The following is a 27,774-nucleotide window of genomic DNA, read 5'->3' as shown; positions in this document are numbered from 1 at the left end:
CTGTTAGCCAAGGATGTAGTAGGCTCATCAATCTTGATGTGGCCCAGTCACCACTAGAAGGGGACAGAGAACCACAAAAAGTGGGTGGGGTTACAGATGCTTGCCCTCAATCCTACTATACTCTTCAATCTCAGGGGATATATTCACAGCACAGAACTACCCATGTGGAAGCCCTGAACCCATACCTGGTTCCAGGATCATCTGCTCTTCCCTCTAACTCCCTGGTGGGGCTTCTCCACACTCAAGGAAGTTCCCCAATGTAGAGGGAACACTTCTGAGAAGTGGTGGAGCCATTTACTGCAGATTTACTGCCATTTGTGGTGGATTGGCAAGGAAGACAGGGCAGTGTTCATCCACTCCAACCCTCATCACACTCTCACCAAAGTGGATCCCCAGACCCATGGATGGGTGGAAAATGCCATGGAGGTGGATGACCTACTACTCCGAACCTCTCAGGCTCCTCTCCCCCTGCCCCCCATTGCAATGTAATTATTGTCCTGATTTGGGAAGCATAATTCTAAGAGACAAATGAGCTCAAAGCACTGATAGCCAATAAGGGCTTGGTTGCTCCAAGCACTTTCCTTTGTCCATTATTGACTGGATGACCCATGATTTACACAACACAGACCAACAGTGCGTCACAGGCATGAATACAACTGTATTTTCCTGACTGCAGCACTGACCTGATGCATTCACATGGTTACAAGAATAGACTGAGTATGTCAAGCAGAGGTCAGCTGTTCTCTGAAGTACAGCATTTGAAAGGAAGTCAATTCCTTCAGCATGAAGTTTAGTTTTTGAGTGGAGGTGAGGCTTCTTTGTTTGTCTGGGTTTTTTCAGGGTGGGTTTAACATTTATTAGCAAAGAAGAAGCAGCCATTCCGTCCAAATTCTATTTGATATAAAACCGGATAAAACAGATGCCGGATCTAAATTTTAATACTGTTTTACCTATCATACAAAACCCAGCTCAATCTACACCTTTAGAAAAGATCATGAGGGCCAAGGAGTTTAATATTTGCTTTGGAGAGATTGTAGGCTTAATATTTCTATACAGTATACTAACATACAAGGCAGTATCCAAGCAAGAATTTTTTCATTATACACCTAGGATCAGATAATAGTTTGACACTTTATATAGCTCTTGCATGAAATACATAGCTATCTGGTGCACTGTCAGAAAAGTAATGTGCTCTCAATAAGGGAGCTCTTGCTAATGCAAAACTCCCACTGACTTCACTGAAGTAAGGAATGCAGGATCATACATAAAGTGCATGAAAAAAAAAAGAAATAATAAAGGCCACTTTTGATGGTTGATTTCTCATTTCCACACTGTTCGATGTCAGAAAGATGTCCCATAAAAGCAGAATTCAGTATTTGAAAAAGAGATTTGTTTCAGTTAGTAAAAATTCTATTGTAGCACAAAACAGCTCCTAACTGAGTATTTCTTCCACTGCTTGCAGTCTTTAAGAACAACTGTTTCTGACATTTCTGGGCTATGACTGCAGCATTAGCTAAAGCTGCTGAATGCAGTGGTAATTCTTCAAAATCTGGAGGACTGAAGACTATTAGGCAGAACCTAGCAATAGTAAATTACATTGATAATATTTTACATAAGCATGAAGGGAATACTTACCACATGCAAATAGCCTGGAGTTCTGTTGCAGAGAACAAGTCAGCTGTCGACTGAGCAACATCAAGGCCATTTTACTCTTTCTTTAACCAGAAAAACCTCAAACTGGAGAGAGCACCTTATTCCAGGTGATGTTCTGAAAAACAAAACAAAACAAAAACTATCTATGTTCCCATTGATCTAGTCATCACCATTACCATTTCACTGATCCAAATGGAGAGAGATAGAAAGCATGTCAAATACAGTGGGGTGGTGCTGGAGTCTAACGGGAGCACAAGGACTGAGAACACAACCTATCTGATGACGTCTTCTTCTCCAGGCAAATGACTCCGAGCCATCATCTATACCTTTTATCCCTAAGAAAGCATACCAAATCTTACAATTTACATCAGCCACAGAGCTCACAGATGACCTCATTTTAGCAACATGAAACAAGATCAACAAGCCATGAGTTAACTGAGAGAAGGGGATTTCCCTCCCTCTTATTATTATTACAAAATAAAAAATATATAGTTACCTAGCTCTTATATAGCACTTTCATTAGCTCTCAAAGCTCTTAAAATGTCAGTATCATTATCACCATCTTGCACATGGGGAAACTGAGGTACAGGCAGAGCAAGTGACTTGCCAAGGTTACCAAGCAAACTAGTGACAGAACCAGAACTCAGGTCTTCTAATTCCCAGTCAAGGGCCCTATGTACTCAGCCACAGTGCCTCCCTGTGGTATCTTTGATTCCTGTTGGCAACTTACAATTTGTGACCCTTGTGCTTCCAGGAATTGCAAATGTCAAGCAAAATATAAGATCTCCTTTATGTTATGAACTAAGGTCCACCATCTAACACTAAAAGGCTCTTTTTGCACAAAAGATCGCCTTTCATTTTACGTTATCTCTCTGGCATGCTTTGTTGTGGAACTATATTGATGAGGACTTTAAAAATTGTTACTAGTCTGTGGCTCTTAAAGAGATTTGTCATTTAGATTCATCATAAATTATGGGACGTTGTTGTGATTTTTTTTCCTTTTGACTTCTCATAATAAAACACAACCAGAGAGACTCTGCAAAAGAAGCTACAAAGCCAAGATGAAGGAAAGGACATCAGGAAGGGGAAAGATGGGGGTGGCGGAACAAATCCCCTGAAAACATTCAATATCTTCTACAGATAGTTCAAAGACCAAATTCCATCACCAAAGCCATGGGTGCTTGTGATGCTGTATGATTGGAACATGATCATTTATATCATTAGTATTGCCACTACTGGACAACTGCAACAAATCTTGTACAAAGTAGTATCATGTGAGGTGTTAGTGGGAAAGCTATGATTTGCTGAGTATGATTATCCTTTTGTATGCATGTATGATCTTTGTATCTAAAGTTATGAATATTGACTATGTACCAGTATTTCAAATGTGTTTGCTCCTGGAGTAGCACCCACAAGATAGTTTACATCCAGTATAGCCAGCACAATGTGAATGGACCATTCAAGTTGATGGCTCATTAAAGAACACGTAACTCTCACAATGGGCCATAGAAGAAATTCATCCAGCATAGCGAGCCTTCCTGTGGATGCTTTAGCCAGAATATGGGTAATGGCTGCTCCTATGAGTCATCAAAGCATGCAAGGGCATGTGACCGTGGACTCCATCTTGTGCCTATAATTTTCCACAAACTAAGACTGAGAGAATTCCCTCCACATGGGAAAAGATATACTAAAGGACCACAGAAGTATCTCCATTTTGCCTCTTTCCTGCTCTGATCTCTGGATTATGGATTTACACTAAAAGGAGCATATTGACTTAAGACCTTCCAATTTTTTGGACGTTACCAGAGTCTTTACAAGCCAGCAATCTGTAATATCACTGCTATAAACCTGATCCAGGAACTTTGCAATGATTGTTATGTATATGACTTCCTTAATCTTTTCAATTCTCTCCTTCTTCTTTTCTCTTATAAATAAACCTTTAGATATTAGATGCTAAAGGATTGGCAAGAGTGTGATTATTGGGTAAGATCTGAGTTATATACTGACCTGGCTATGTGACAGATCTCTTGGTATTAGAGGACCCTGTACGTGATGGTTTTCAGCAACAACTCATCACAGAGTTCAGTGTCTGGGTGGTGAGACAAGGGCTGGAATGCCTAAGGAGACTGCATTTCTGACTTCTTGCTAACCAGTGCGGTGAGACAGAAGTTTACTTTTGTTACTTGCTTGGTATACCAAATGGAAGAATAACCACCAGTTTTGGGTGAGTCTGCCCTATTTATCAGCAGCTTGTCTTGAATCTGGTATTCTCAGCTGTGACCGATTGAGGCACGGTGACAGTGCAGCGCACAGGTATCCAAGGGAAAGACACTGCAGTCTAAGTAGCCTTGCTAGTGAAGACTTGGACCTGGACTGTAACGTGGCTGTTTTTTTACTCTGAATTATCTACAGTAATGGGAATAGTGTCTAGCTGAGCTATCATCTCCATTCATGACTGTAGACCAATTAGCAAGGGGGTTTAAATTAAAATCTTATTCTTAAAAACATGAACTCATGTTCGACTCAGTGCAGCAAGTATCTTCCCACCAACTTCCCTCCCCCAACACAACTCATTGCAATTCTTATGCTGCTGCTTCTTATGGGCCTCCTCTTGATTGCCAGAAGTTGTTGGAATAGTTTTATGAAGTTTCAGGTATAAATATGCAGTTCACAGGCAATGTCACTTGTGCCCTCCATAGGTCCCCATGGGAACAGACCTATATCTTGTTATGTGATAGGCCATGAAAATGCATCTGCTTTTCCAGCCTCCTTTCACAGAAGCATTCTGCCTTTACTCCATATATCATTTCTATACATCTAATAAAATATTTGAACTTACGCTTACGACTAGATGCCCAGGAAGTTGCTAGTTTATTGTTAAATGGATGAAAAGTATGCTTTAGCAAACACTAAAAAGGTCAGAAGTTTAATTTCTATGTTACCATTAACCAAGATGGCATTTGCTTTATTTTACACATCAGTATTTTTTGACAGTTCTAGACAGTCCCTGCCAATCTGAGTTTATTAATTTGGAAAGACAATTTTTGTGTTGAAAAGAGCCCCTATGTCTTCCATAAGATAATCAGCCTGACACTTGGTTGCACTTAGATTAGACATAGTTAAATTTAAAATCAAACCTATTTTGAAATTTGCCAAGCTGAGAAAACACATATTTGTTGTGTACTTTGGAAAAGTTAGAGACTCACTGTAATGATATGACACCCACTTCTCATGAGCGCCTCTTCTGGATGGATGTGTCTTCGATCTTTAACAGTCCCAGCCCCGGTTTCAGGTCATACACACAAGGCTTCCTCCCTGGAGGCAATGGTTTTGCCATTTCTGGGCCCTTCTGGCCCCAGCTGGGCCACTAAGTAGTTCAGATCCCCTTCTGGATGTCTACCGCTGTCCGATTGTAGGCCATTTCCCCAGTGGCCTATTGGGGGGATGGAGGGGAGAGCACCACCAGGCCCACTCACTACTCCGGGTCCCAGACAGGGACCTCAAGAATAGCAGCCACGCACCACCCTGTCCCTTTAACAAAACTACTTTCAGTTCCTTCAGCCACTTCCCCGCAGTCCCAGCCTTCACCGATGCTTCACCCTTAGCTCAGGGCCCTCCTGTATTCAGGCCCAGTAGCCAGCCAGGAGCTCTTCCACACTCCCACCCCCATCCACCAGCACTGAACTGTCCATGGTGCTGCAGTTCCCTTTAGCCAGCCTGGAACATGATCTACTCCTGAGGGCATTCTGCACTAAAAATTAAAAATTCCGTGCACAGTATTTTAAAATTCTGCAAATGTTATTTGTCAAATGGGGAGGCTCCAGCATGGCAGTGGGGAGCACAGGCCACTGGCTGCACAGTGGTGGGAGATCACGGTGCAGCTCCCCCCAGGGACACAGACTCAGCAGTGAGGCTGCATCAAACCCTGACACAGTGCAAGGACTGGACCTGCCCCAGAAATACCCCAGGGCCCTGCCCCTCCGTGCCAGGTGCACCAGGTGTGGGAAGGCAGACTCAGCATGGCAGTATCCAAGTATGGAGGGGCTTAGTATGGGGGGATCCAGGTGTGGGTTGAGAGGGTTCTGCGGGGGACAATCTGTGTGTGGGCGGCTCAGTGAGGGATCTGGGTGCAGGGGGAATCTGGATGCACAGGGACTTGTTGGGGGGTTTTGGGTACAATGGTAATAGTACTCTGCAGGGGGGTCCAGATGAAAAGTGGTTGCGGCTCAGCGGCAGGGTCTGAGTGTCGGGGGGGGGGGGAGGATAGAGCTCAGCAGGAGGGTCTGGGTGTGGGAAGCTCAGTGGGAATGGTCCAGATGCTGGGGGAGTGGGACTCAGTGGGGTGGGGATCCAGGTGCAGCTGGTTGGGGCTCGGTTAAGGTGGGGATCTGGGTGTGGATGGCTCGTTGGGGTAATCCAGGTGCAGAGGGAGTGGGGCTTGTTGGGGGGGGTTCTAGGTGTGTGTGGGGGTGAGGCTTGGTGAGAGGGTCTTGGTATGAGGGGGTCTGGAAGCATGGGGGTTGGGCAGATGGGGGAGCAGCTCCCTGTACAGTGATCCTTCCCCCTGCAGCTGAGGAGTGATGGGTGCAGGAAGCACGGGGGGTGGGGGTGGGAGAGTTTGCAGAGCTTACTACAGCTGGAAAAGAAATCTGGGGGTGGGTCTGACATCCCCAGATGCCATGCAGGGGAAGAAGAAGTCTCATCTTCCCCAACCCAGCTGGGACTAGCAGCTGAGTCTGGCGCAGGGTAGGCACCACCAACCGGGTCTTCCCAAGTCCCAGCCCCTGCCCCACAGTGATTTACCTCTTTGCTGGGTTCCCTTGGCACCCAAAACATACTGCTGGGGAGGGTCTTATGACCGCTCTTGTGGCTTCCCTTTGCTTCCCCATCAGAAAGTCACTTTTCTGCGGGGAAACAAAGGAATCTGCAAGAGACATAAATGCTGTGCATGTACAGTGGCACAAAATTTCCCCAGCAGTAATCAGCTACACTCCTCTGGCTCCAGGAAGAAACTGACTGGCTGCTCCCTGCAGCCTCTCTGATTGGCTAATCCCTTGCAGTCTCTCTAGGGCGCTTGGAGGACTTAGCTCCACTGCTCCATTCCTCAGATGGGCGTGACAGGACCCTGACCCCTCCAGCAGGGGGGCCTCTGGGCCTAGTCCACCCCATCATACTCATGATATACATTTATTAATTTTGGATCAGGAGCTTAATGAAGCTGGAGTTACCACTTGTAGAAAGAAGAGTTACTTGGTTTCCAGCAGAAGATTCATTTAATTTGGTCCCCCTTAATGCCTATTAATATTTTCCATCACAATTCCTCTCCATTTCCTCCATATAGGCTCAGCCCCTTCAAAGACTTACACACCTGCTTAACTTCACACACTGTGTATTCCCACTTACTTCAATGAGACCCCTCACCAGTGTATAAAAAGTTAAGCACGTGCTGTATCAGAATCAGACTTGTACTTTATACATTGATTTTATGATATATTCTGTTTTTCTGGCATATGCCTGGGTCAAAAGCCAATGTCACTGTGGTAGGGAATTGTTTTCAGGACAAAAAAGTCATGTCCCCACCCACTGCCCCACTAGTTAATAAGCCAGGATCTTACAGCTCTGAGCTATCTACTTGTTCTTTACTACTGTAATCCCTGGTTTCCTTCACATCCCTTAACTAAATTTGCTTGATAAGACATTGCCTCAGAAACCTCCCTAGGAAACTAATAAAACTGGAAATCAGCCATTATTTTCTGTAATGATAACACACAAAACATGGCAATGAAGTTCTACCCATGGCACAAGGCTAAAATTTAACTTGGGGAAAAACAATGGATTTATTACGTTTATTAGGTCATCTAGTCTAGTCCCTTTCAGGATTGACCCCTTCTGCATGTTCTGAAGTAGCTTGTCCAGGCCACCTTCCTTCTGAATTATGAGATGCTTCTGTGTATGCAGATCAAACACACACTGGCTTTAGTTTTGCAGCCATATCACACCGCACATCTACTTTCTTTCCACTATCACCCCTAGTTCTCTTTCAGCATTATTGCATTTCACACATCTTCCTTCCCACTAAATCTGTGTGTTACCAACTGTTTTCCCTGAACAGATTAGCTCATATTTTTGCTGGCAGAATCTTATTTTATTATTTCCTATCGAGCATCCTTTAAGTTATAATGTTCATGCAATGTTTAAAATTACATTTTAAGATGGTACTGGCTTTATGTAAAAGCTCCTTGAAGACAACACAAAATTATTATTACAAGAGCTTAAGAATTAAGTAGCTTGCTTTAATTTTTCTTGACAGCTGTTTTAAAAAGTTTTATTATTTTGCAGCCTGAGGTCAGAATATATCACAGATAAGGCTAAAATTTAATCACAGGTATTTTTGGTAAAAGTCATGGACAAGTCATGGGGCAACAAATAAAAATTCACAGCCTGCCCATGACTTTTACCAAATATACCCCTGACTACATCTCTACTTCTGGGGCCCACTGCTCCAGGGGGAGCCTGCTCCAGTGCTGGGGGTTGACTGTCACCCTGCCACTGGGGACCACACTCTGGATGGCCTCCGGGCACCCCAAGGCTGCTACTCCCCGGAGTCAGTCACACCAGCCGCTGTTCCGGCAGTCCCAGGAGCCAGCTACCCAGGGTCGCCTGAGCAACAGCCGGTGCGGCTGGCCCTGGGGCAGCCCTCGCGACCACTGCTCAGACACTCCCTTGGCTCCCCAGAACTGCTGCATGGGTGGTCCCCGTGACCAGCCGCACTGGCCACTGCTGGCCAGGACCACCATAGCAGCTGGTCCAGGGTCACTCCGGCAACGGCCGGTGCGGCTGGCCGTGGAGTGCCCGAGCCTGAAGTCATGGAATCAGTGACTTCTATGACCTCCATAAAAGAATCACAGCCTTAATCATAGAAATGTAGATCTGGAAGGCACCTCAAGAGGTCATATAACCCATCCCCCCATGCTGAGGCAGGAATAAGTATATTTAGACCATTCCTAACAGGTATTCACCTAAACTGTTCTTAGAAACCTAGACTAATAGGAATACCACACTCTCCCTTGGTAACCTGTTCTTCAGATTAACTATCCTTTATCACATAGTAAAGAAAACCAACTCCCTCTCTACTTCCATTATGCAGAGCTCCTCTCACAAAGCTGTATCTTTTCACTGATTGGTACATTTGCCTAAATGTCCATTAAGTTGTTGCTATTTGTGAATCCTGCCTGCATTTAGGATTATTCTTCTAATTTCCCACTAGTATAGCACTATCAATGCAAGCAATCTCAGTATAATTCACTCTACAGGGAACGTAAATTTAAGGGCATAGGTTTTTATTTATTTTAGATTTATTTGTTGTTTTAAATACATACACCCAGTTTAGTATTGGAAGTACTTTGCATTTTACTAAAACATACCCCGCAAGAGAAATCTACATTTCAGAATGAAGTTCACAGGATCTGTACCTGAAACCACTGTTCAGCAAAAGTGCCAGAGTAAGAGGTGAAACACATGTATTTCAAGAATGTGGGACAGCAGATATCGTTGCTGCGGACTGCAGCCTTCTAGCTCATTCTTTCTGTTTAAAACACAGGAGCCTGCTTTAAATTCATGGGGGCAGATTCATTTCTCTCTCAACTGCTGAAAAACCATTTAACCGGGAACAATGAAGTGGTTTAGTAAATTGCAGCACAAGCAGTGCAGTTACACCAAAGATCTCCACAACAATTTGGGGAGAATGAGCTCTCTTTTCCTTTAGCTGCCCTCACTTTTAAAAAACCTTGACTTTGCTAGGCAGGCATGGCAGTCATGCCACTATGCGAGGAATTAACTGTTCATACCCTCAAGCTCACACACTGTTCGTTTACTTCCAACACAGATCTGAGAGCTAGAAGGGCTTTTTAATTTCATGTAGAAAATGTAGTGCTGGTGAAAGGTGGAAGACTGACAGCCCTAGGGACTGCAGTTCTGTCATTATCCATTGATCTGGTTCCAAGCAGGCAGCCACAGTGCAAACTTCCCTATACTGTTCCATCAACATGCCTAAAGGCAGAAGTGGAAATACAACCTCCAAAAGCAAAAGAGTAGCTCCTTTTCCAAGCACCTTGGATCATTTATATGATAGATATTTACCCAAAAGCTGAGATGAGTAGTTCATTTCACAATTCAGTACACTGTTGTCAGGTGACACTTTTTTAAATTAAAGGGAGGGCAAAGTGTAGACAGCACTAGGTCAATGGAAGAATTCTTCCATCAATCTAGCTGCTGCATCTTTATGTCAATGTGCCACTGTAGCATTTTAAGCATAGATGAGCCTCAAATCAGCTAGGATAACTGCTCCTGATCCTAGAGTCAACAGTCAGGAATGGCACTATTCACAGCAAGAAGGGATATAATTAGGAGCTGGGCAAATACTGCAAAGAGGATTCATAAATACTGTTTTGAATAACCCCCGAATTTGCTAGGATGATCTATACAAGCCTTTTTAATACTTCTTCGCAAGAATATTAGTGGTAAGACAAAGTGTCCCAAATGATGTACAAATATGTATACACAAGCATTCACACTGCAAATAAATATCATTATCTCCTAGATAGGGAAGTGGCACTTACGAGAGCAGTTCTCCCAACCCACAGACATAATAATCCAAAAGGAGAGAGATGTAGATGTGTTATCTCAATGCACCCTTTGCAAAACAGACTGTGCATCTGGATGCAAAACAGAATTACTCTGTGTGAATGTGACAAAAAAACAAAACAAAACACATGAACAGTAAGTCTGCAAAAGAGCCAATACATCTCTCTTTAGAGCATGAAGATTCAGTTGTTTTCAAAGCTAAGGTCCATATATGTAGCTAAATGTAATACACTCTCTTGTGAAAAAGAGAATAGGGAAAGCTTAAAAAGCATCCCAAATCTCCCTCAGTCTTTTTATCTCCTGCTGGCTCTCCCCTTCATCTCTTTCCCATCATAACCTTCCCCAAAAAGCATAAAAGTCTCCCAATGAATTAAATCAGACGTCTTTCCTGTTTGTAGATGTTAGGTAACACCACCACCATATTTAATTATGAACAGATAATATTGGAAAAACAGCTCACAAAGAGCCCAGAGGCTGAACTATTTTTGTATATTTCACAAACAGCTGGGGGTTAGGGTTGGATCCAGTTCTCAGAATAAATTGCTTGTTCATCTAGCCTGTAGTCATAGTCATGTTCTTCCCCAGGATTTATCTGAACAAGAGTGGGTGAATCTAATGACTTCCTGCCGACTACATCAAAGAGAGACTACTTATACAGCACCTGCCACTCAAGGGCCTCAAAATGCATGGCACTCATTAACCATCACCACCCTTGTGAAGTAGGTTATACACCATTTCACCGGTGTCAAGTTGCTCTCTATTCAACCTTCACATGTTATTAACCTTGTTACATGTTACTGATTAATATAACGAATGTCATTAAAGGCTACCAGACATGGATTAATCAATCTACCAGTAGGATTATCAATGTGAATTCTGTTAAGAGCCCTTGTCCAGGACAGCATCAAAGAACACAGAACAAGTGCTGTGTATGTACCAACTTAATGCTCAAGAGTACCAACTTAATGCTTAAGAGTTCTTAAGGAGAATGACACTGATTTTGTTGCTCTGCAAGAAACTTATGCTGCAGACTACAAGCAAGCTGTAAAATATAAAATTAATGGCTATGAACTCATTGTTACCATGAATGATGCAAAATATGGCCTCATCAAGTACATCAGGCATGGCCTTAAGATGTCTATCCTGGAGGAATCCAGGGTGTTCGTTATGGTCTGTTGTCTGGTTCTTAGGTCAGCAATAGAGATTCCCATGTTAACTTGTAAGTTAATGGAGAGGGTTTTATTGGCCCATCTACCCCATCTTTGAAGTCATGCTACCAGAGGAACAGGCCAGTTTCGGCAACCAGGAAGTTGATGCAACCAGGTTCTCACCACTACTAGTTATATTGAGGGTGGCTTCCAGCAGAATGTAAGAATCAAAACAGCATTGACTGATTTATCCACTGCCTATGATGCAGTATGAAGATATGGACTATTGCCCAAGACATCATGGGTCATCAAATACCATAGCACTACGCGACTCCTGGCCACAATGTTGAGCAAATGTAACTACGGTGTCCTTTTGAATGGGCAGATCAGCAAAGCACATGCCCTCTGTGGTGGTTTACCTCAAGGATCTGCGTTGCCCCCCTTTCACTATACAATACCTATATTAATGTCTTACCTGACACAATTTTGGATATGTTCATTTATGCTGATAACATCACTCTTGCAGTACAGGCAAAGACCTCACTGCCATCAGTGACACCCTCTCCACCAGCCTCAAGATAATGTAGGAATACTTTCTATACTGGAAGCTCTGCCTCAAAGCCGCCAAAAGCTTGGTAAGAGCCTTTTCCCTAAACAACAAAGCTGCCAAGGAACCACTTAATGTCACCTTTCACCATCAACAGATCCAAAATGAGCCCTGTCTGAAGTATAACTCTAGAGAGAAGCTTGTCTTTTAAAGCTCACCTGGAAAAGACATGTGAAAAGGTGAAAGCAACAATTAGCCTCATCTGAAAACTCATAGGCACAACATGGGGTGCCAATGCACACACACATTTTGAACAGCCACTGTAGAAGGGATATACTTGATCACTAAATTTAGTACACTAGTTTGGGCAGGCAGCTCTCACATTCCAAATCTCTTGATGTGTAGCTTAATGCCACAAAGAGAATTACAGATGGAACATTAAAAATCAACATCTGTTCAATGGTTGCCCACTCTGGCACGTATATCTGGCTGCACCCAAGATCTGGAGTGACAGGCATCCAGAGACAGTTACAAGTGAACCATGACCAACTTGAACTTATCAAGCCATGAGGACCTCCAGAACTTTACAAAGACATGCATGAAATCTTGCAAGCCTTTTTGGCATTGGGCTAAAGTTCTTAAAAATGTCCTAATTCAGGGGTTCTCAAACTTCATTGCATGGGGACCCCCTTCTGACAACAAAGTTAGGACATGACCCCGGGGGAGGCGTGGAGCCCGAGCCCTGCCACCTTGGATGAAGGTGGAGCTTGGGCGTCAGCTTCAGGTCCCAGCAAGTCTAATGCTGGCCCTGGCAAACCCTTTAAAATGGGGTCACGACCCACTTTGGGGTTCCGACCCACAGTTTGAGAACCGCTGCCCTAATTCAATCTGGAGGCACACTGGAAAGAATTCTAGGCTAATACTAATGTCTCAAACAACATCTGATTGCCAACCCACAAAAGAACTTCCTGGCTTCAATCTATGCCAGAAACAATGATCCACATTGAACATTTTCAGAACATAGCATGGCAGATGCTGTCATCTCTTACACCTCTGGAAGATGAGACACAATGTAACTGTGGACACCAGTCACAAACTATGGACCACACTGTAAAAAATAGTGCCCGAGTCGATCTTTTGCTGGTGGCATCTCAGACTTACACCAAGCCACTTCTGAAGCTACTCATTTATCTGGACTCGGCTATTTGAACATTGTTAAATCACTTCTTTTGCCATACAAAGATGATGACAGGTGAATATATCAAAGCAGAGAGAAAGTAAGCAACTTGCCTGAGGATTATACATGGTTATTAGCAGAGCTAAGGATGGTACCTTGAAATCCTGACTTACTTACTGCTCTAACCACTTAAAAAAAAACAAAGGAAAAAAATCTGGCAGCATGTTAGCTAAGGTTATTTGGGGATTGTTTAATTGTAATTCACTCAGCCACAGGAAGAGAGTGAAGAATTCAGCAGTCTGTGTATGTGCAATGAAAGTACAATAGATCACGTTAAGTCTTTTCCTTCAAGACTTTTTCTCAGGTCATTCATGGTGTTATTCTCTGTCTGCATGTCCAAAACTGGCAATGAATGGCACACTGGTAAAATATTGCTCCCACTTCCAAATACTGAGCCCGAGCCTGACTGTGAATTTGGGAGGGGAAAAAAAAACAACAACAACAAAAAAAATGCAAGAAGTCATCTTCCAAAGCAGGCTAGCAGCATTTTGGGCTGTATAAGTAGGAGCACTGCCAGCGGATCGAAGGACGTGATCATTTCCCTCTATTCAGCATTGGTGAGGCCTCATCCGGAGTACTGTGTCCAGTTTTGGGCCCCACTCTACAAGAAGGATGTGGAAAAATTGCAAAGAGTCCAGCGGAGGGCAACAAAAATGATTAGGGGGCTGGAGCACGACTTATGAGGAGAGGCTGGAGGACCTGGGATTATTTAGTCTGCAGAAGAAAACAATGAGGGGGGATTTGATAGCTGCTTTCAACTATCTGAAAGGGGGTTCCAAAGAGGATGGATCTAGACTGTTCTCAGTGGTACCAGATGATAGAACAAGGAGTAATGGTCTCAAGTTGCAGTGGGGGAGATTTAGGTTGGATATTAGGAAAAACTTTTTCACTAGGAGGGTGGTGAAGCACTGGAATGGGTTACCTAGGGAGGTGGTGGAATCTCCTTCCTTAGAGGTTTTTAAGGTCAGGCTTGACAAAGCCCTGGCTGGGATGATTTAGTTGGGGGTTGGTCCTGCTTTGAGCAGGGGGTTAGACTAGATGACCTCCTGAGGTCCCTTCCAACCCTGATATTCTATGATTCAAAGTTCCACATGCTCCTTCTGTCAGAAGTCTTTTTCCATTGGTCAGACTCTGAGAAGTCTAATTAAAATGATAATTGAATTCTGTACCTTTATGCAGCTTTTAAAAAACATCATATAAAGGTGTGTAAATGAGGAAGTTTTTTTTAGGGTTTTTTTTTAAAACCATCTTTTTCTTAAAAAAAAAACACAAAAAAAAAACTGATATGAAATATACCAAAGGTGAAAGCTTTCACACTGAATATATTCAAAGCCCACGGAGCTGCAGGAGTGTGATAACCAATGGCCAAGATAAAGTTTCCTGAAAACCCACAATCCCGAAAATCCTACCAAACCGGAGTAGCTTTGAAAAGGAGCCAGACATCTTCCCTCTAGCATCCATGTCAGCTTGGTGCATCAAGAAGGGTAGAGACTCTACTGGAGAGGTTTTAGTTGCTGACTGTAGGTGACGGCTAGTGGTGTTCTGTTACTGTCTTTGTTGGGCCTGTCTTGTAGTAGGTGACCTCTCGGTACCCTTCTAGCTCTGTCAATCTGTTTCTTCACTTCACCAGGTGGGTACTGCAGTTTTAAGAATGTTTGACAGAGATTCTGTAGGTGTTTGTCTCTGTCTGAGGGTTCGGAGCAAATGCAGTTGTATCTTAGAGCTTGGTTGTAGACAATGGATTGTGTGATGTGGTCTGGATGAAAGCTGGAGGCATGTAGGTAAATATAGTGGTCAGTAGGTTTCCGGTATAGGGTGGTGTTTATGTGACCATCGCTTATTAGCACGGTAGTGTCTAGGAAGTGGACCTCTTGTGTGGACTGGTCCAGGCTGAGGTTGATAGTAAGGTGGAAATTGTTGAAATCTAGGTGGAATTCCTCAAGGGCCTTGTAGTGAGGCATCCTGGATCCCAGCCGCCCGAGAGGGGGATGAGCCCCTCCGGACGCCAAAGTGGGTGGTGCCAGAGGAGCTTGTGCCCACCCCCTGAGGTCAGGGCACAGGACCGGAAGTACAAAAGCCCAACCCCAGAGCTCATTAGAGGCCCAGCCGCCAGAGAAGCCAGCCGCCTGTGGCCTAGCTCCTGGTTGGGAAACTCCTGCAGCTTGCGGCCAACTCGAGGACTGGCCAGACGCCAACCAGACCCCAGAGAAGCTGGTAAACCTGCCACTGGCAAGTTACCCAGAGGAGCTGCCAAGCCTACCGCCCACCGGGTACCCAGAGGAGCCCATGGTGCTTCACTCCTTGGAAGACTCCGTCCAGATGCAGGTACCTCTGGGCAGGGAGGTAGGAAGTAGCCCAGGGGCAGCTGACCCTAGTCTGGCTGCAGCACACCCAGAGCCAATGTCAGTGTGTTGTGGTCAGGATCCCCACTGACGCAGCTGCGGGTCATCTACTGCTGCTAGGGCCCCGGGCTGGGATGCAGTGGAGTGGGAGGGCCTGCGTCCCCCCCTTGCCACCCAATGTGTGGGTGGCAGTCTCTCCTCTCTCCCTGGTCCTTCGGAGCTAGGACCTGAGCCTGTTATTGAACTGTTTGCTCAGCCCCTGTCTGAGGGCCCGAGCCACTGACTGTTTGCTGCCCCGTCCTGACCCAGAGCTGGGGCTTGCTAATATTAAACTGCTCGCTCAGCCCCTGCCTGAGGGCCTGAGCTGGTGACTGTTTGCCACCCAGCCAGGCTAATTCCCCCAATTCACTGGACCTAAGTAGTGAGGCGGCCTGGTTCCCAGCCACCCCGGAGGGGGACGAGCCCCGGCCGAACCCCTACAGGCCTCCTTCCCATGGGTCCAGATGATGAAGATATCATCAATGTAGCACAAGAAGAGTACGGGTGTAAGGGGACAAGAGCTGAGGAAGCGTTGTTCTAAGTCAGCCACAAAAATGTTGGCATATTGAGGGGCCATGCGGGTACCCGTAGAAGTCCCGCTGACTTGGAAGGTATAAATTGTCCCCAAATCTGAAATAGTTGTGGGTGAGGACAAAGCCACAAAGTTAAGCCACCAGGTTTGCCGTGATAGTATCAGGGATGCTATTCCTGATTACACCTACAGAATCTCTATCAAGCAGTCTTAAAACTGCAATACCCACCTGGTGAAGTGAAGAAACAGATTGACAGAGCCAGAAGGGTACCAAGAAGTCACCTACTACAGGATAGGCCCAACAAAGACAGTAACAGAACGCCACTAGCCATCACCTACAGCCCCCAACTAAAACCTCTCCAGCGCATCATCAAGGATCTATAACCTATCCTCACTCTCTCAGACCTTGGGAGACAGGCCAGTCCTCGCTTATAGACAGCCCCCCAACCTGACGCAAATACTCACCAGCAACTACACACCACACAACAAAAACACCAACCCAGGAACCAAACCCTACTACAAATCCCGGTGCCAACACTGTCCACATATCTATTCAAGAGACACCATCATAGGACCTAACCACATCAGCCACACCATCCAGGTCTCGTTCACCTCCACATCTACCAATGTTGGCATATATCACATGTGCCAGCAGTGCCCCTCTGCCATGTACATTGGTCAAACCGGCCAGTCGCTATGCAAAAGAATAAATGGACACAAATCTGACATCAGGAATCATAACATTCAAAAACCAGTAGGAGAACACTTCAATTTCTCTGGTCACTCAACAACAGACCTCAAAGTGGTAATTCTTCAACAAAAAAACTACAGAAACAGATTCCAACGTGAAGTTGCAGAACTGAAATTAATTTGCAAACTAGATACCATCAGATTAGGCCTGAATAAAGACTGGGAGTGGTTGGGTCATTACAAAACCTAAACTTAATTTCCCCAATACTAATTTCTCCCTACTGTTACTCACACCTTCTTGTCAACTGTCTGTAATGGGCCACTCTCTTACCACTTCAAAAGTTATTTTTCCTCCCTTGGTATCCTGCTGTTAATTGTCTTATCTCGTTAGACTGACCTCACACTTGGTAAAGCAACCCCCATCCTTTCATGTATTTATACCTGCTCCTGTATCTTTTACTTCATACATCTGATGAAATGGGTTCTAGCCCATGAAAGCTTATGCCCAAATAAATTTGTTAGTCTCTAAGGTGCCACAAAGACTAACTTTTTTTTTTTTTTTGGTGATACAGACTAACACAGCTACCACTGAAACCTATAGCAACTGAGCCATGTTCAACGGAAGGATTCTGCTCAGTGTGTGCTGGGTTCATGGTATGACAGTCCACAGCCATCAGCATCTCAAAGAGAACAGAATTCCTCAAGGCCTCTCAGCATTTGAAAGAGGGGGAGACACTTATTTGACAGACAAAGTTTCCCAGGGAATAGTCAGAAAGCCAGCACAAAAAAGAACCACCAGTGAGTGGAGTATTCTACTTTGGATTGCACAGTTCACCAGAAGCATTATCACCAGCATTATTAATAATGGAATGAGCAATGACTATCAGGGAATGGAAACATGCATTCCCACAGGATACATCCACATTGCACCTGGGAGCATGCTTCCCAGCTGAGGCAAATGCTAGTTCTACTCGAGCAGTGTAGCTGGTGGTAGCACAGGCCGCAGTTCAGGCTGGCCCAGGAGTTCCAGGCAGGTTTGTACTCAGGCAGCCAGCCCAAGCTGCTGCCCTTACCGCCATGGATACATTTTGCACACTGATATTTACTTTAAAACTATTTGAACAAATAGTCAAAAGGTTCCCTGTAGAACAGGATATAATTGGGAACGCCATAATTGCATTTGAGTTCTCAAGTACACAGGTTGTCATAGTTACAAACAAGCCTGAGTTTTTGTTCTTCCTTTGTGCTTATTTTACTTTCATTTTATTGCTCAAACACTCCTTCCCACCACCACCCTGCAAGATGTTTACCATTCAGAAAATAAGTGGGCCTGTTCTACTTTTCCCAGTCTTGACAGTGTGCAGCAGCAGATTTGCCATGGTAGTGACACACAGGTGAACATAGCAACAGTGAGGACACAGTGACACGGAAGGGCTTTGGCAGTGTGGCTGCTCACACCCACGCTAGGTCAATCTGGGAGCTCAGACGTGGAAGCTGATCACACAAGTTAACTCAGCGGTGAAGACATATCCTAATGGATCACACTATTAGAAAAATCTCCCCCACAATATTCAGCATAATCTTATGAAGGCTTTTGACCTGGTCAGCAGAAAAAGTCTTTTCTAACTGCTAGAGAGACGTGGTTGCACCCCATTTCCCTCAGTCTGATTCAATCCTTCCCCAATGGCATGATGTCTGAAGTTCAGTATTATGGTGGCCAACCTGACAGCTTTGAAATCTGCCGTGGTGTCAAACAGCAATGTATTTTGGCACCAACACTCTTCAGTACATTCTTCTTTCTCTGCTTCATCATGCTTTCTCACCTAGCACCAGCGATGTACATCATCATACGTCAGGATTCCTTCCCTACTCTAAACTCTGGGGTACAGATGTGAGGACCCACATGAAAGACACCCAAGCTTATTTTTACCATCTTAGGTTAAAAACTTTCCCAAGGCACAAATTCCACCTTGTCCTTGAACAGTATGCTGCCACCACCAAGTGAGTTAGACAAAGATTCAGGAAAAGGACCACTTGGAGTTCCTATTTTCCCAAAATATCCCCCCAAGCACTTCACCCCCTTTCCTGGGGAGGCTTGAGAATACTCTACCAACCAGATAGGTAACAAAGTGAGTACAGACAAGGGCACTGTTAGGGCACTAAAACCCAAACAGATTCTTAAAACCAAAAAAAAAAACCCCAAAAAACCCAAACAGGACTTTATTATAAAGAAAAAAAAAGTAAAAGGAGCATCTCTGTAAAATCAGGATGGAAGATAACTTTACAGGGAAATCAGATTCAAAACACAGAGGATTTCCACTCTCGGTAAAACTTTTAAGTTACAAAAACAAGGATAAACGTCCCTCTCAGCACAGGAAAAATTCACAAGCTAGAATAAAAGATAATCTAACGCATTTCTTTGCTATTACTTACTATTTCTGCAATACTAGATGCTTAGTCCAGATATGCTGAGGGAGATGTATTTGCCCTGCCCTGGTTCCTTTGCTGACTCCGAGAGAACAGAACAAGACCTTCCCCCACAGATTTGAAAGTATCCTCTCCCCTTTTTGGTCCTTTTGGTCAGGTGCCAACCAGGTTATCACAGCTTCTTAACCCTTTACCGGTAAGGAGGAATTTTATGCTACCCTTAGCTGTATGTTTATGACACCATACCAGATCAGATGGAAAACTCTTCAACTTTACACATGTAAGAGCAAAAAGCAAAGTCAAACTCCTGCTGATAACTGAAGTTTTTTTCCCACCAATGACACAGTGTTCATCACCTACACAGGAGTTCCAGCACCTTGGCAATAGCTTTGCTCTAGCTTTTGTTGAATTTTGACTAACCATCACTCTAAAGAAGATAATGACTGCACCAGGGAGTCAAAGAGGCTGAAGAGGGTTGTTTAGGAGAGAGGAAAGCAAAGACGGCATCAAGGTCTAGTAGCACACCAGTTTCATCCTCTGTCTTGCACTTTTTGCCTGCATTATTTGTGGAAAGGACTGTTGCTTGAGAATTGGACTTTTTAGCCACTTGCGATGCAGCAGCATGACATGCAGTAACTGAACTGCTTTGGTGCTTATACCACCGTCTTTTGAGACGGAGGGCTGACATATAACTCACTGTATCACCCTGAACTATGCCTTGCTTTTCTTGGTGCTTATATTCGTCAAATACTTGGCAACAATTATGTGTCCACCATGCTCCTTATCTATTAACCAGAATATTGTAGCAAAAATGGTAAAGATATGAAATGTCATGTGAGATGGGATTCCCAAAAGGACAGTAAAACCAGTCACAAAATATCCTAAATATTGTAACCCATTGAGCTAATGAACCACTGCGTAAAGGAACATCAGTGGGGAAATTTAGATCATCTTTATGTCAAGTAATGCCTCACTTACCAATCCAAAAGCAGAGTTTCTTTTCAAACATACTAAGTAGACTAGAAGGTAGTTAATGCCATTGAAATCAATGAGGTCAGGCCTCCACTCTAAGGCTAGACTAGGATTTAAAGGTGTGCTGTTTGACTGGTTTAAGTATCTGATTCCAACACTTTCTAAGACTCATCAGGACAAGACAAGTTATGCTTTAGCACATATGTTTTGACAGCAAACCCTCCACAACGGGGACCATCTTTTTGTTAAATGTTTATATAGCACATAGCACAAGAGTGCCGTAAGGCCTCTAAGTGCTGCTGCAGTACAAATACCAAACAACAAGTCACCTAGTCTCCATTCGAGGTTTTAACTTGACCAGCTTAGCATCTGCTCAAGTACAATTTAGTGTATCTCACTGCCTAAGAAGGTGTTCAATAGATTGAGCTAGTTAATGTGATCTAACATCACATCTTTAATCCAAGTCTACATAAAGCTCTAGGGGGAAAAAAAGCCTGAAGCCCAAATTCAGACACATTAATTTGAAGCCCTGAGTTATTCCGAGTGATAACACTTTGTGGGAGAGGTGAGGTGTAGTAACAGCTTTACCACAAAAAATAAACAGAGTGAGTTGGAAACAGGTAAATGCAGAAATACTGCAGAAGTGGGAGTAGTGTCTTGGATGTAGCATTAATCAAAAGAACACAGTCTGACTGGGTACTTGATCAGAGCAGTTTGCTGGAGTTGAGAGCACTGTGCTATATGTAAATTATAAACTGGGTTTTCCTTTTATCATCTGATATCCCTTATCAATAATACACATACTTCTCTGAGTAATTAGACTGAAAACAAAGTATCCTGTGTCTCGATCAAATCATGTCTAACGGAACAAGGAAAATAGCCCATTACTGGTGTTCAATCTTTCCTAACTGCTCAGAAGCCACTCAATAGAAGTTGGTGGTGCCTAGTCTTGCTGGGAGTTTTAGTAAACCAGGTGTGTTTGCTGGGCAGAAACTGTATTTATGTGGGGGAAGAAAGGACCAAGAAACATCAAGGACCCAGGGCAAGGTGGAAATAGGGATGGTTAAGACTCAGGCTGGAGACCCAGAGACTGGGAGTCTAGAAGGAAGAAGTTGGTAGGGAGAGGACATAGGCTTTGCATAGTGTGCGTCAGCACAAGGATGCAGACTTAACACTAACAATCCACTAAAGTAATATATATAATGGATATAAATAGCATGTGTGTTAGCTTGCACATCTCAGACCATGCAGCAGGTCAGCTGTGCCAAAGGATGCTCCTGGCCTCATGGATCTTACAGAGTAGTAGTCATGGAGCCTGTGAACCAGGAAGAATCATGATGTGAACAGCGTTTCTTTCTTTTGGGATAGGGAAGTGGAACATCAGTAAAAATCTAATAGAGTTGTCAGTTTCTGTGCCCTTATAATAGAGTGACAAGAAGGTATAGATTTAAAATGTTTGGGTTTTGTTTATATTTAAAGAGTTTCTCCTCTGAAGTATAATAATTAATATTTTTTTTAAGTGAATTGTAATCCTGTTGAAAGGTGCCAAATGGACAGCCCTGGAGACAGATCTTTATTTAGCCACAGAACAGATACAGCAAGGGCGATAGCAGTTAAAGCTTCCATACAGACCTACAGGGACAACTTTGGGGGTCAGAGTATAGTTCAGTCTAAATAGCCCCTTTAGTCCTTCCCTGTTTACTAAGACTACTAATATGGATACCAGTTAGAACAGGGATTGTCTGTTTTGTGTTTGTTCAGTGTCTAGCACAATGGGATACAAGTCCATGAGTGGGGCTCCTTGATGCTACATAAAAAGACGGTTACTTACCTTTTCATAACTGTTGTTCTTTGAGATGTGTTGCTCACATCCATTCCACATTAGGTGCGCGCACGCCGCATGCATGAGCGTCGGAAACTTTTTCCTTAGTGGCTCCCAGTGGGGCCCCCGCCAGAGTGGCACCACTGCGCCGTGCATATATATACCCCCACTGGCCCGACCCCCTCCAGTTCCTTCTTGCCGGTGACTCTGACACAGGGGTAGGAGGGTGGGTGGTAGAATGGACGTGAACACCACATCTTGAAGAACAACAGTTACGAAAAGGTAAGTAATCGTCTTTTCTTCTTCGAGTGCTTGTTCACATCCATTCCACATTAGGTGAATCACAAGCTTACCTTTGGAGGAGTAGGAGTCACGAAACAATCGATTGGAGGACCGCCCCGCCACCTGCCGCGTCCTCCCGTGCCTGGTGGTTGACCGAGCAGTGGGTCGTGAAGGTGTGCACCGATGACCAGGTGGCCGCCCTGCAGATCTCCTGGATCGGGACCTGTGCCAGGAAGACCGCGGAAGCTGCCTGTGCTCTGGTCGAGTGGGCCGTGACTGCTGGAGCTGGGCTGAGATTTATGTTGGCCTTGGCTATGGCCCGGCCTATTGGCGTTTTTGTTGTTATTGCGCTGCCTTCTGTTGTCTCCGCCTCACCTGCGGTAAGGCTCCTGTTGAGGACAAGGCTGGTACTGGTGCTGGGGAGGAGGTTGCAGCTTAAAGGGCTTCCTCTGAGTCTCCAGGGTGTGCATACCCAGCGACTTCAGTGTAGCTCTAGAGTCCTTGAGGCTACGCAGCTTTGCGTCCATCTGGTCCAAGAAGCGTCCGGACCCTTCGGAGGGGAGATCCTGGAGTGAATTCTGGACCTCAAGAGGCAGACCTGATTCCTGAAGCCACGCCGTGCGCCGCATCACCACGCCCGATGCGATTGTCCTGGCTGCTGCGTCCGCTGAGTCCAAGGACGCTGGGAAGGAGGTTTTCGCTATGGCCTCGCCTTCCTCCACCAGGGCCATGATCTCCTGTTGGGAGCCCTGTGGGAGGTTGTCCTTAAAACTTCCCCACTGCCGCCCAGGAGTTGAAGTTATGCCTGTTAAGGATGGCCTGCTGGTTAGCAATCCTCAACTGGAGGCCACCTGACGAATACACCTTCCTGCCAAACAGTATAGGCATTTTGCTTCCTTGGCCTTAGGGGCCGGGGCCTGTTGCCCATGGCGCTCTCTCTCATTTACTTCCAAGACTACCAGGGAACACGGGCTTGGGTGGCAGAACAAGAAGTCGTATCCTTTTGACGGGGCGAAGTATTTGCACTCCACACCTTTGGCTGTTGGTGCACTGGATGCCAGGATCTGCCATATAGTCATGTAATTAGACTGAATGGTCTTAATGAGCAGGAGCGCTATTCTGGATGGACCTTCTGGGCTCAGAATGTCCACCATGGGGTCCTCCTGCTCAACTGTCTCCTCGGCTTGCAACCCCAAGTTATAGGCCATCTTACATAGGAGCTCTTGGTGGGCTTTGTGGTCTATTGGCGGAGGTCCTGTTACCGCCATGCCTGCTACTGCTTCATCCAGGGATGACAGGGAAGTTAGCAGCTGCTCATCTTCCTCCAGCTGGTCTCCCTGGTCCCCCTCCCCCAGGGGAGGGGCTTCCGGCTCAAGCTGGGGCCAGTGGCCTTGGGGCAGCACCGGGTACGGTGCCAGACTCTCCGGTCTCTCACTCTGCAAGGCTGCAGGTGGCTTGGACACCGTAGCTTCCCTTACGGAAGAGCATCGGTGCGGGGACCACTGTACCAAGTAGCTGGCCCTGGAGGGAGCACCTTGTTGCCGGTGGTAGGCCCAAGGGGTCCAGAAGGGCCAGTGTCCTGGTGGTCCCCATTGTGGTTGCCAACCAGTTTGTTGTTCCCTGCTGTCTGGAGCCCGTTGCGGGTAGCTGTATTGGCCCGAGTCAGCGCCGGACTCTGGCGACACAGAGCGCGAGGGCCACAGTGGTGCCATCGATCTGTGCCGGTGGGAGGTTGATGATCGGCTTCTTGCTGATCAGGAGTGGGACTGGTACTGCCGCTCTCTGGACCGGGACCGATGCTCCTGAGACTGGGACCGGTGCCTTCTGGGAGCCCTCAGCGATTCCCGGCTCGTCTCCTCCTGGTGCCGGTCTCGGGGGGGTGCCAGGGAGCGCCATGTGCCTTGCACTAACCCCGTGCGTTGAGTCGCCTCCGGTACCGAGACTTCCCTCTCAGTCAAGGGTAACTGGGAGTCCACAGACTCAGGGCTTGATTGGGACCAATGCCGGGAACAGTGCCGGGACAGTGTCCTCGAACGGCACACCATTGCCAGCTTTCCCTTTGACGGCACCCTGGGTCCGGGTGCTGGAGGCGTCTCCCTGGCCGGGAGGGGGCTCGCCACCAATCCGATGAGTTCTTTTGCAGCCTCAAATGTGTCAGGCGTGGAGGGCTGATCTATTACGCCCTCGAGCCCTTCGTCCGCACTGAGTTCACTTATGGTGGGACCGGTGCGACTTGTGGTGCCGGTGCCACCGGTGCTGAAGTTGGTGCAATGTCCATCCCACTCTTCCCAGTACCCGGGGCCTGATATGGCGCCGGTCTCCTTTGTGGGGAGTGTCCGCGCCCCTCCTTTGGTTTTGCCTGGGCCGCACTGGGGAGGATAAGCAGTGCCGGGGACTACTTTGGCATTCCGAGGCTGACGACTTGTGGTGCTTGGCCAGTTCGGGTCTCTTAACGACTCCGGAGCACTCCGCACTGAGCAGGCTGGGGCTGGCGTCAGGCATTCCAGGCCCAATGGCTGCAGCACGGCCTCCATCAACAACTGCTTTAAGCGTAAGTCTCTCTTTCTTTGTTCTCAGCTTAAAGGCCTTGCAAATCTTACACTTCTCTGTTTGGTGAGCTTCCCCCAGGCAATGTAGACAGGAGTTGTGAGGGTCACTAATGGCATAGGCTTGCGGCACATGGCACAAGCCTTAAATCCTTGGGCCTGTGGCATGCCCCGCAGCCCAGAGCGGGTGCTGGAATCCTCCAAGCATCTAATCTATTAAGTGTCCAACAACAATGAAAAGTTAACTAACTGATAACAGCTATGCAACTCTAAGGCTAAAGGACTGCTTCTCTTACGAGAGCAAGAGGTTGTTCCAATGCCGCCACGGACAGTAAGAAGGAACTGGAGGGGGTCGGGCCAGCAGAGGTATATTTTCACGGTGCAGTGGCGCCACTCTGGTGGGGGCCCGCCAGGAGCTGTTAAGGGAAAAAGTTTCCAACACCCGTGCACGCGGTGCGTGCACACCTAATGTGGAATGGACGTGAACAAGCATTCGAAGAAGACTACAAACATATAACTATAGTGCCACTTCTATTCAGAAGTGAATTTAGGCTAAACAGGACCTGACTTCAAATACTTAAGTTTTCCCAAGGCAGATTCTTACTCCCAGCCCTCATCCTCTAGCACAGTGTTTCCCAAACTTGGGACATCGCTTGTGTAGGGAAAGCCCCGAACCTGCGGACGCGGCAGGTAAACAAACTGGCCGGCCCGCCAGGGGTTTTCCTTACACAAGCAGCATCCCAAGTTTGGGAAACACTGCTCTAGCACTGTGTCCCCACTTCCACTTTTTGATCCCTTCGTATTCCTCTAAATAAGGCTGCTCAAGCTCAGTTCCCTGGCAGGCTGTGCCAGCTGACAGAAATTAGATATGCACTGGGTCACTTCCTACTGCCACACTTGTGAGTCACTGTTGCATGTGGAGTTGGACCCCCTCTAATCCCAGTGTCCTCATCCAGTGATTCTCCATTAATATATCCCTGAGCGAGGGGGTGGTGATTTTAAAACAAAGATCTGAACAAACTACCACCCTGTGATTTCCAGCCCAAAGAGCCATCAGATGGTAACAACTTTTCATTTCTCAAATCTTGAGCTAAATGATAGATTCATGATCTAATCAACATACTGTTGAAGCCACTTGTGAGGACAACCTCATTACTTTCTCCCCTTTGGAGCACAGTATGGCCTTCCCAAAGGAAACACTGGAGAATCAGAGTACAGAACTAAAACTGTACTGGAACAGAATCAAATGCGGGAGGTATGTTTGAGGGTTTAGAATCAGTTTCTTACAAGTTCAGCGAGTTCTGGTTACAGTTGTGGAACTATCCTTATATTTGGCATAAACCTATGTGTTAGGTTCATGGATAAATGACTGGTAGAACACATAAAACTATACACTTATTGCCCTGTTAGCAGCCAAATTTTAAAAAATGTCTTAAAAATGCATAAAATTGAGATTGCAATGATTACCTTGGTTGCTAATCTGTATGTACAAATCCGAACTCTCAAATACTTCCTTAAACTGGCATATTCTGAATCAAACTGCACTTAATTTTTATTCATTTAAAAAAACTGGAAAAATACCCCAAATTAAAACCTCATTATGAAGCTTCTGATATTTCACAAAAAGGAACATCCAGCCTAGTTTTCAAAGGGATCAAACAAACCAACTCCATAATGACAGACTCATACTTTTAGATTAATTGTCCCACAATTATTTCCAACCCCCCAGAATGCTAAATCTAAAGTAAAGGTTTATCTGCTCAAACCTTATCTGTATTTGTTCACCAACCCAACAGCCCACCTAAGTTTCTAAGAGATCATGAAACTAAAAGATATAAATTGTCAAATGAAACAGATTCTAAAAGTGTAATTCATTCTTCTGTTTCCTGAAGACAAAACTAACCCATATAAAAACAAAAAACACCCCACACATTACGGAGGGAGGATTAGAAATGTAAGAGAGAGCTCTAGCTTCCTTAAGGTGACCCTCATTTTATTTGAAGGAATAGGAAAGCAAATGGTGACTATAAGGTGACTAGCAAACATTTCAAAAAATAGTTACACACACATGTACAAAGACACACCTTTGAATACAGCAAGGGATGTTAAGGGTAACAAGAAGGGTTTCTACAGGTATGTTAGCAACAAGAAAAAGGTCAGGGAAAGTATGGGACCCCTAATGAATGGGGGAGGCAACCTAGTGACAGATGATGTGGAAAAAGCTGAAGTACTCAATGCTTTTTTTGCCTCTGTCTTCACAGACAAGGTCAGCTCCCACACTGCTGTCCTGGGCAACACAGTATGGAGAGGAGGTGAGCAACCCTCAGTGGTGAAAGAACAGGTTAAGGACTATTTACAAAACCTGGACATGCACAAGTCCATGGGTCCAGATCTAATGCATCCGAGGGTGCTTAGGGAATTGGCTGATGTGATTGCAGAGCCATTGGCCATTATTGGTGATCAGGGAAGGTCCCAGATGATTGGAAAATGGCAAATATAGTGTCCCTCTTTAAAAAAGGGAAGGAAGAGAACCCAGGGAACTATAGACTGGTCCTCAAGGAAACCATTTTGAAGCACTTGGAGTAAAGGAAGGTGATCAGGAACAGTCAACGTGGATTCACCAAGGGCAAGTCATGCCTGACCAACCTGATTGCCTTCTATGATGAGATAATTGTATCTGAGGATATGGGGAAAGCAGTGAACATGAGATCTTGACTTTAGCAAAGCTTTTGATACGGTCTGCCACAGTATTCTTGCCAGCGAGTTAAAAAAATATGGATTGGATGAATGGACTATAAGGTGGATAGAAAGCTGGCTAGATTGTCGGGCTCAAGGGGCAGTGATCAATGGCTCGATGTCTAGTTGACAGCTGGTATCAAGCAGAGTGCCCCAGG

General features: G+C 45.4%; 1 protein-coding gene across 1 annotated transcript in view; it reads right to left on the bottom strand.

Annotated features, from left to right (window-relative positions):
- ABAT (4-aminobutyrate aminotransferase) overlaps positions 1-27,774 on the bottom strand; it is a 139,007-nt gene that overhangs the window by 80,585 nt on the left and 30,648 nt on the right. The window contains exon 2 of the mRNA XM_044980501.1: positions 1,636-1,768. Within this exon, the coding sequence (XP_044836436.1) occupies positions 1,636-1,705 (70 nt within the window). The 5' untranslated portion in view covers positions 1,706-1,768. The remainder of the gene's footprint in view (positions 1-1,635; positions 1,769-27,774) is intronic.

The sequence above is a fragment of the Mauremys mutica genome, chromosome 11 (assembly GCF_020497125.1).
Source record: "Mauremys mutica isolate MM-2020 ecotype Southern chromosome 11, ASM2049712v1, whole genome shotgun sequence".
Classification (NCBI taxonomy): Eukaryota; Metazoa; Chordata; order Testudines; family Geoemydidae; genus Mauremys; species Mauremys mutica.
The sequence above is the reverse complement of the archived record's forward strand: the minus strand, read 5'-3'. Positions and strand labels throughout refer to the sequence as shown.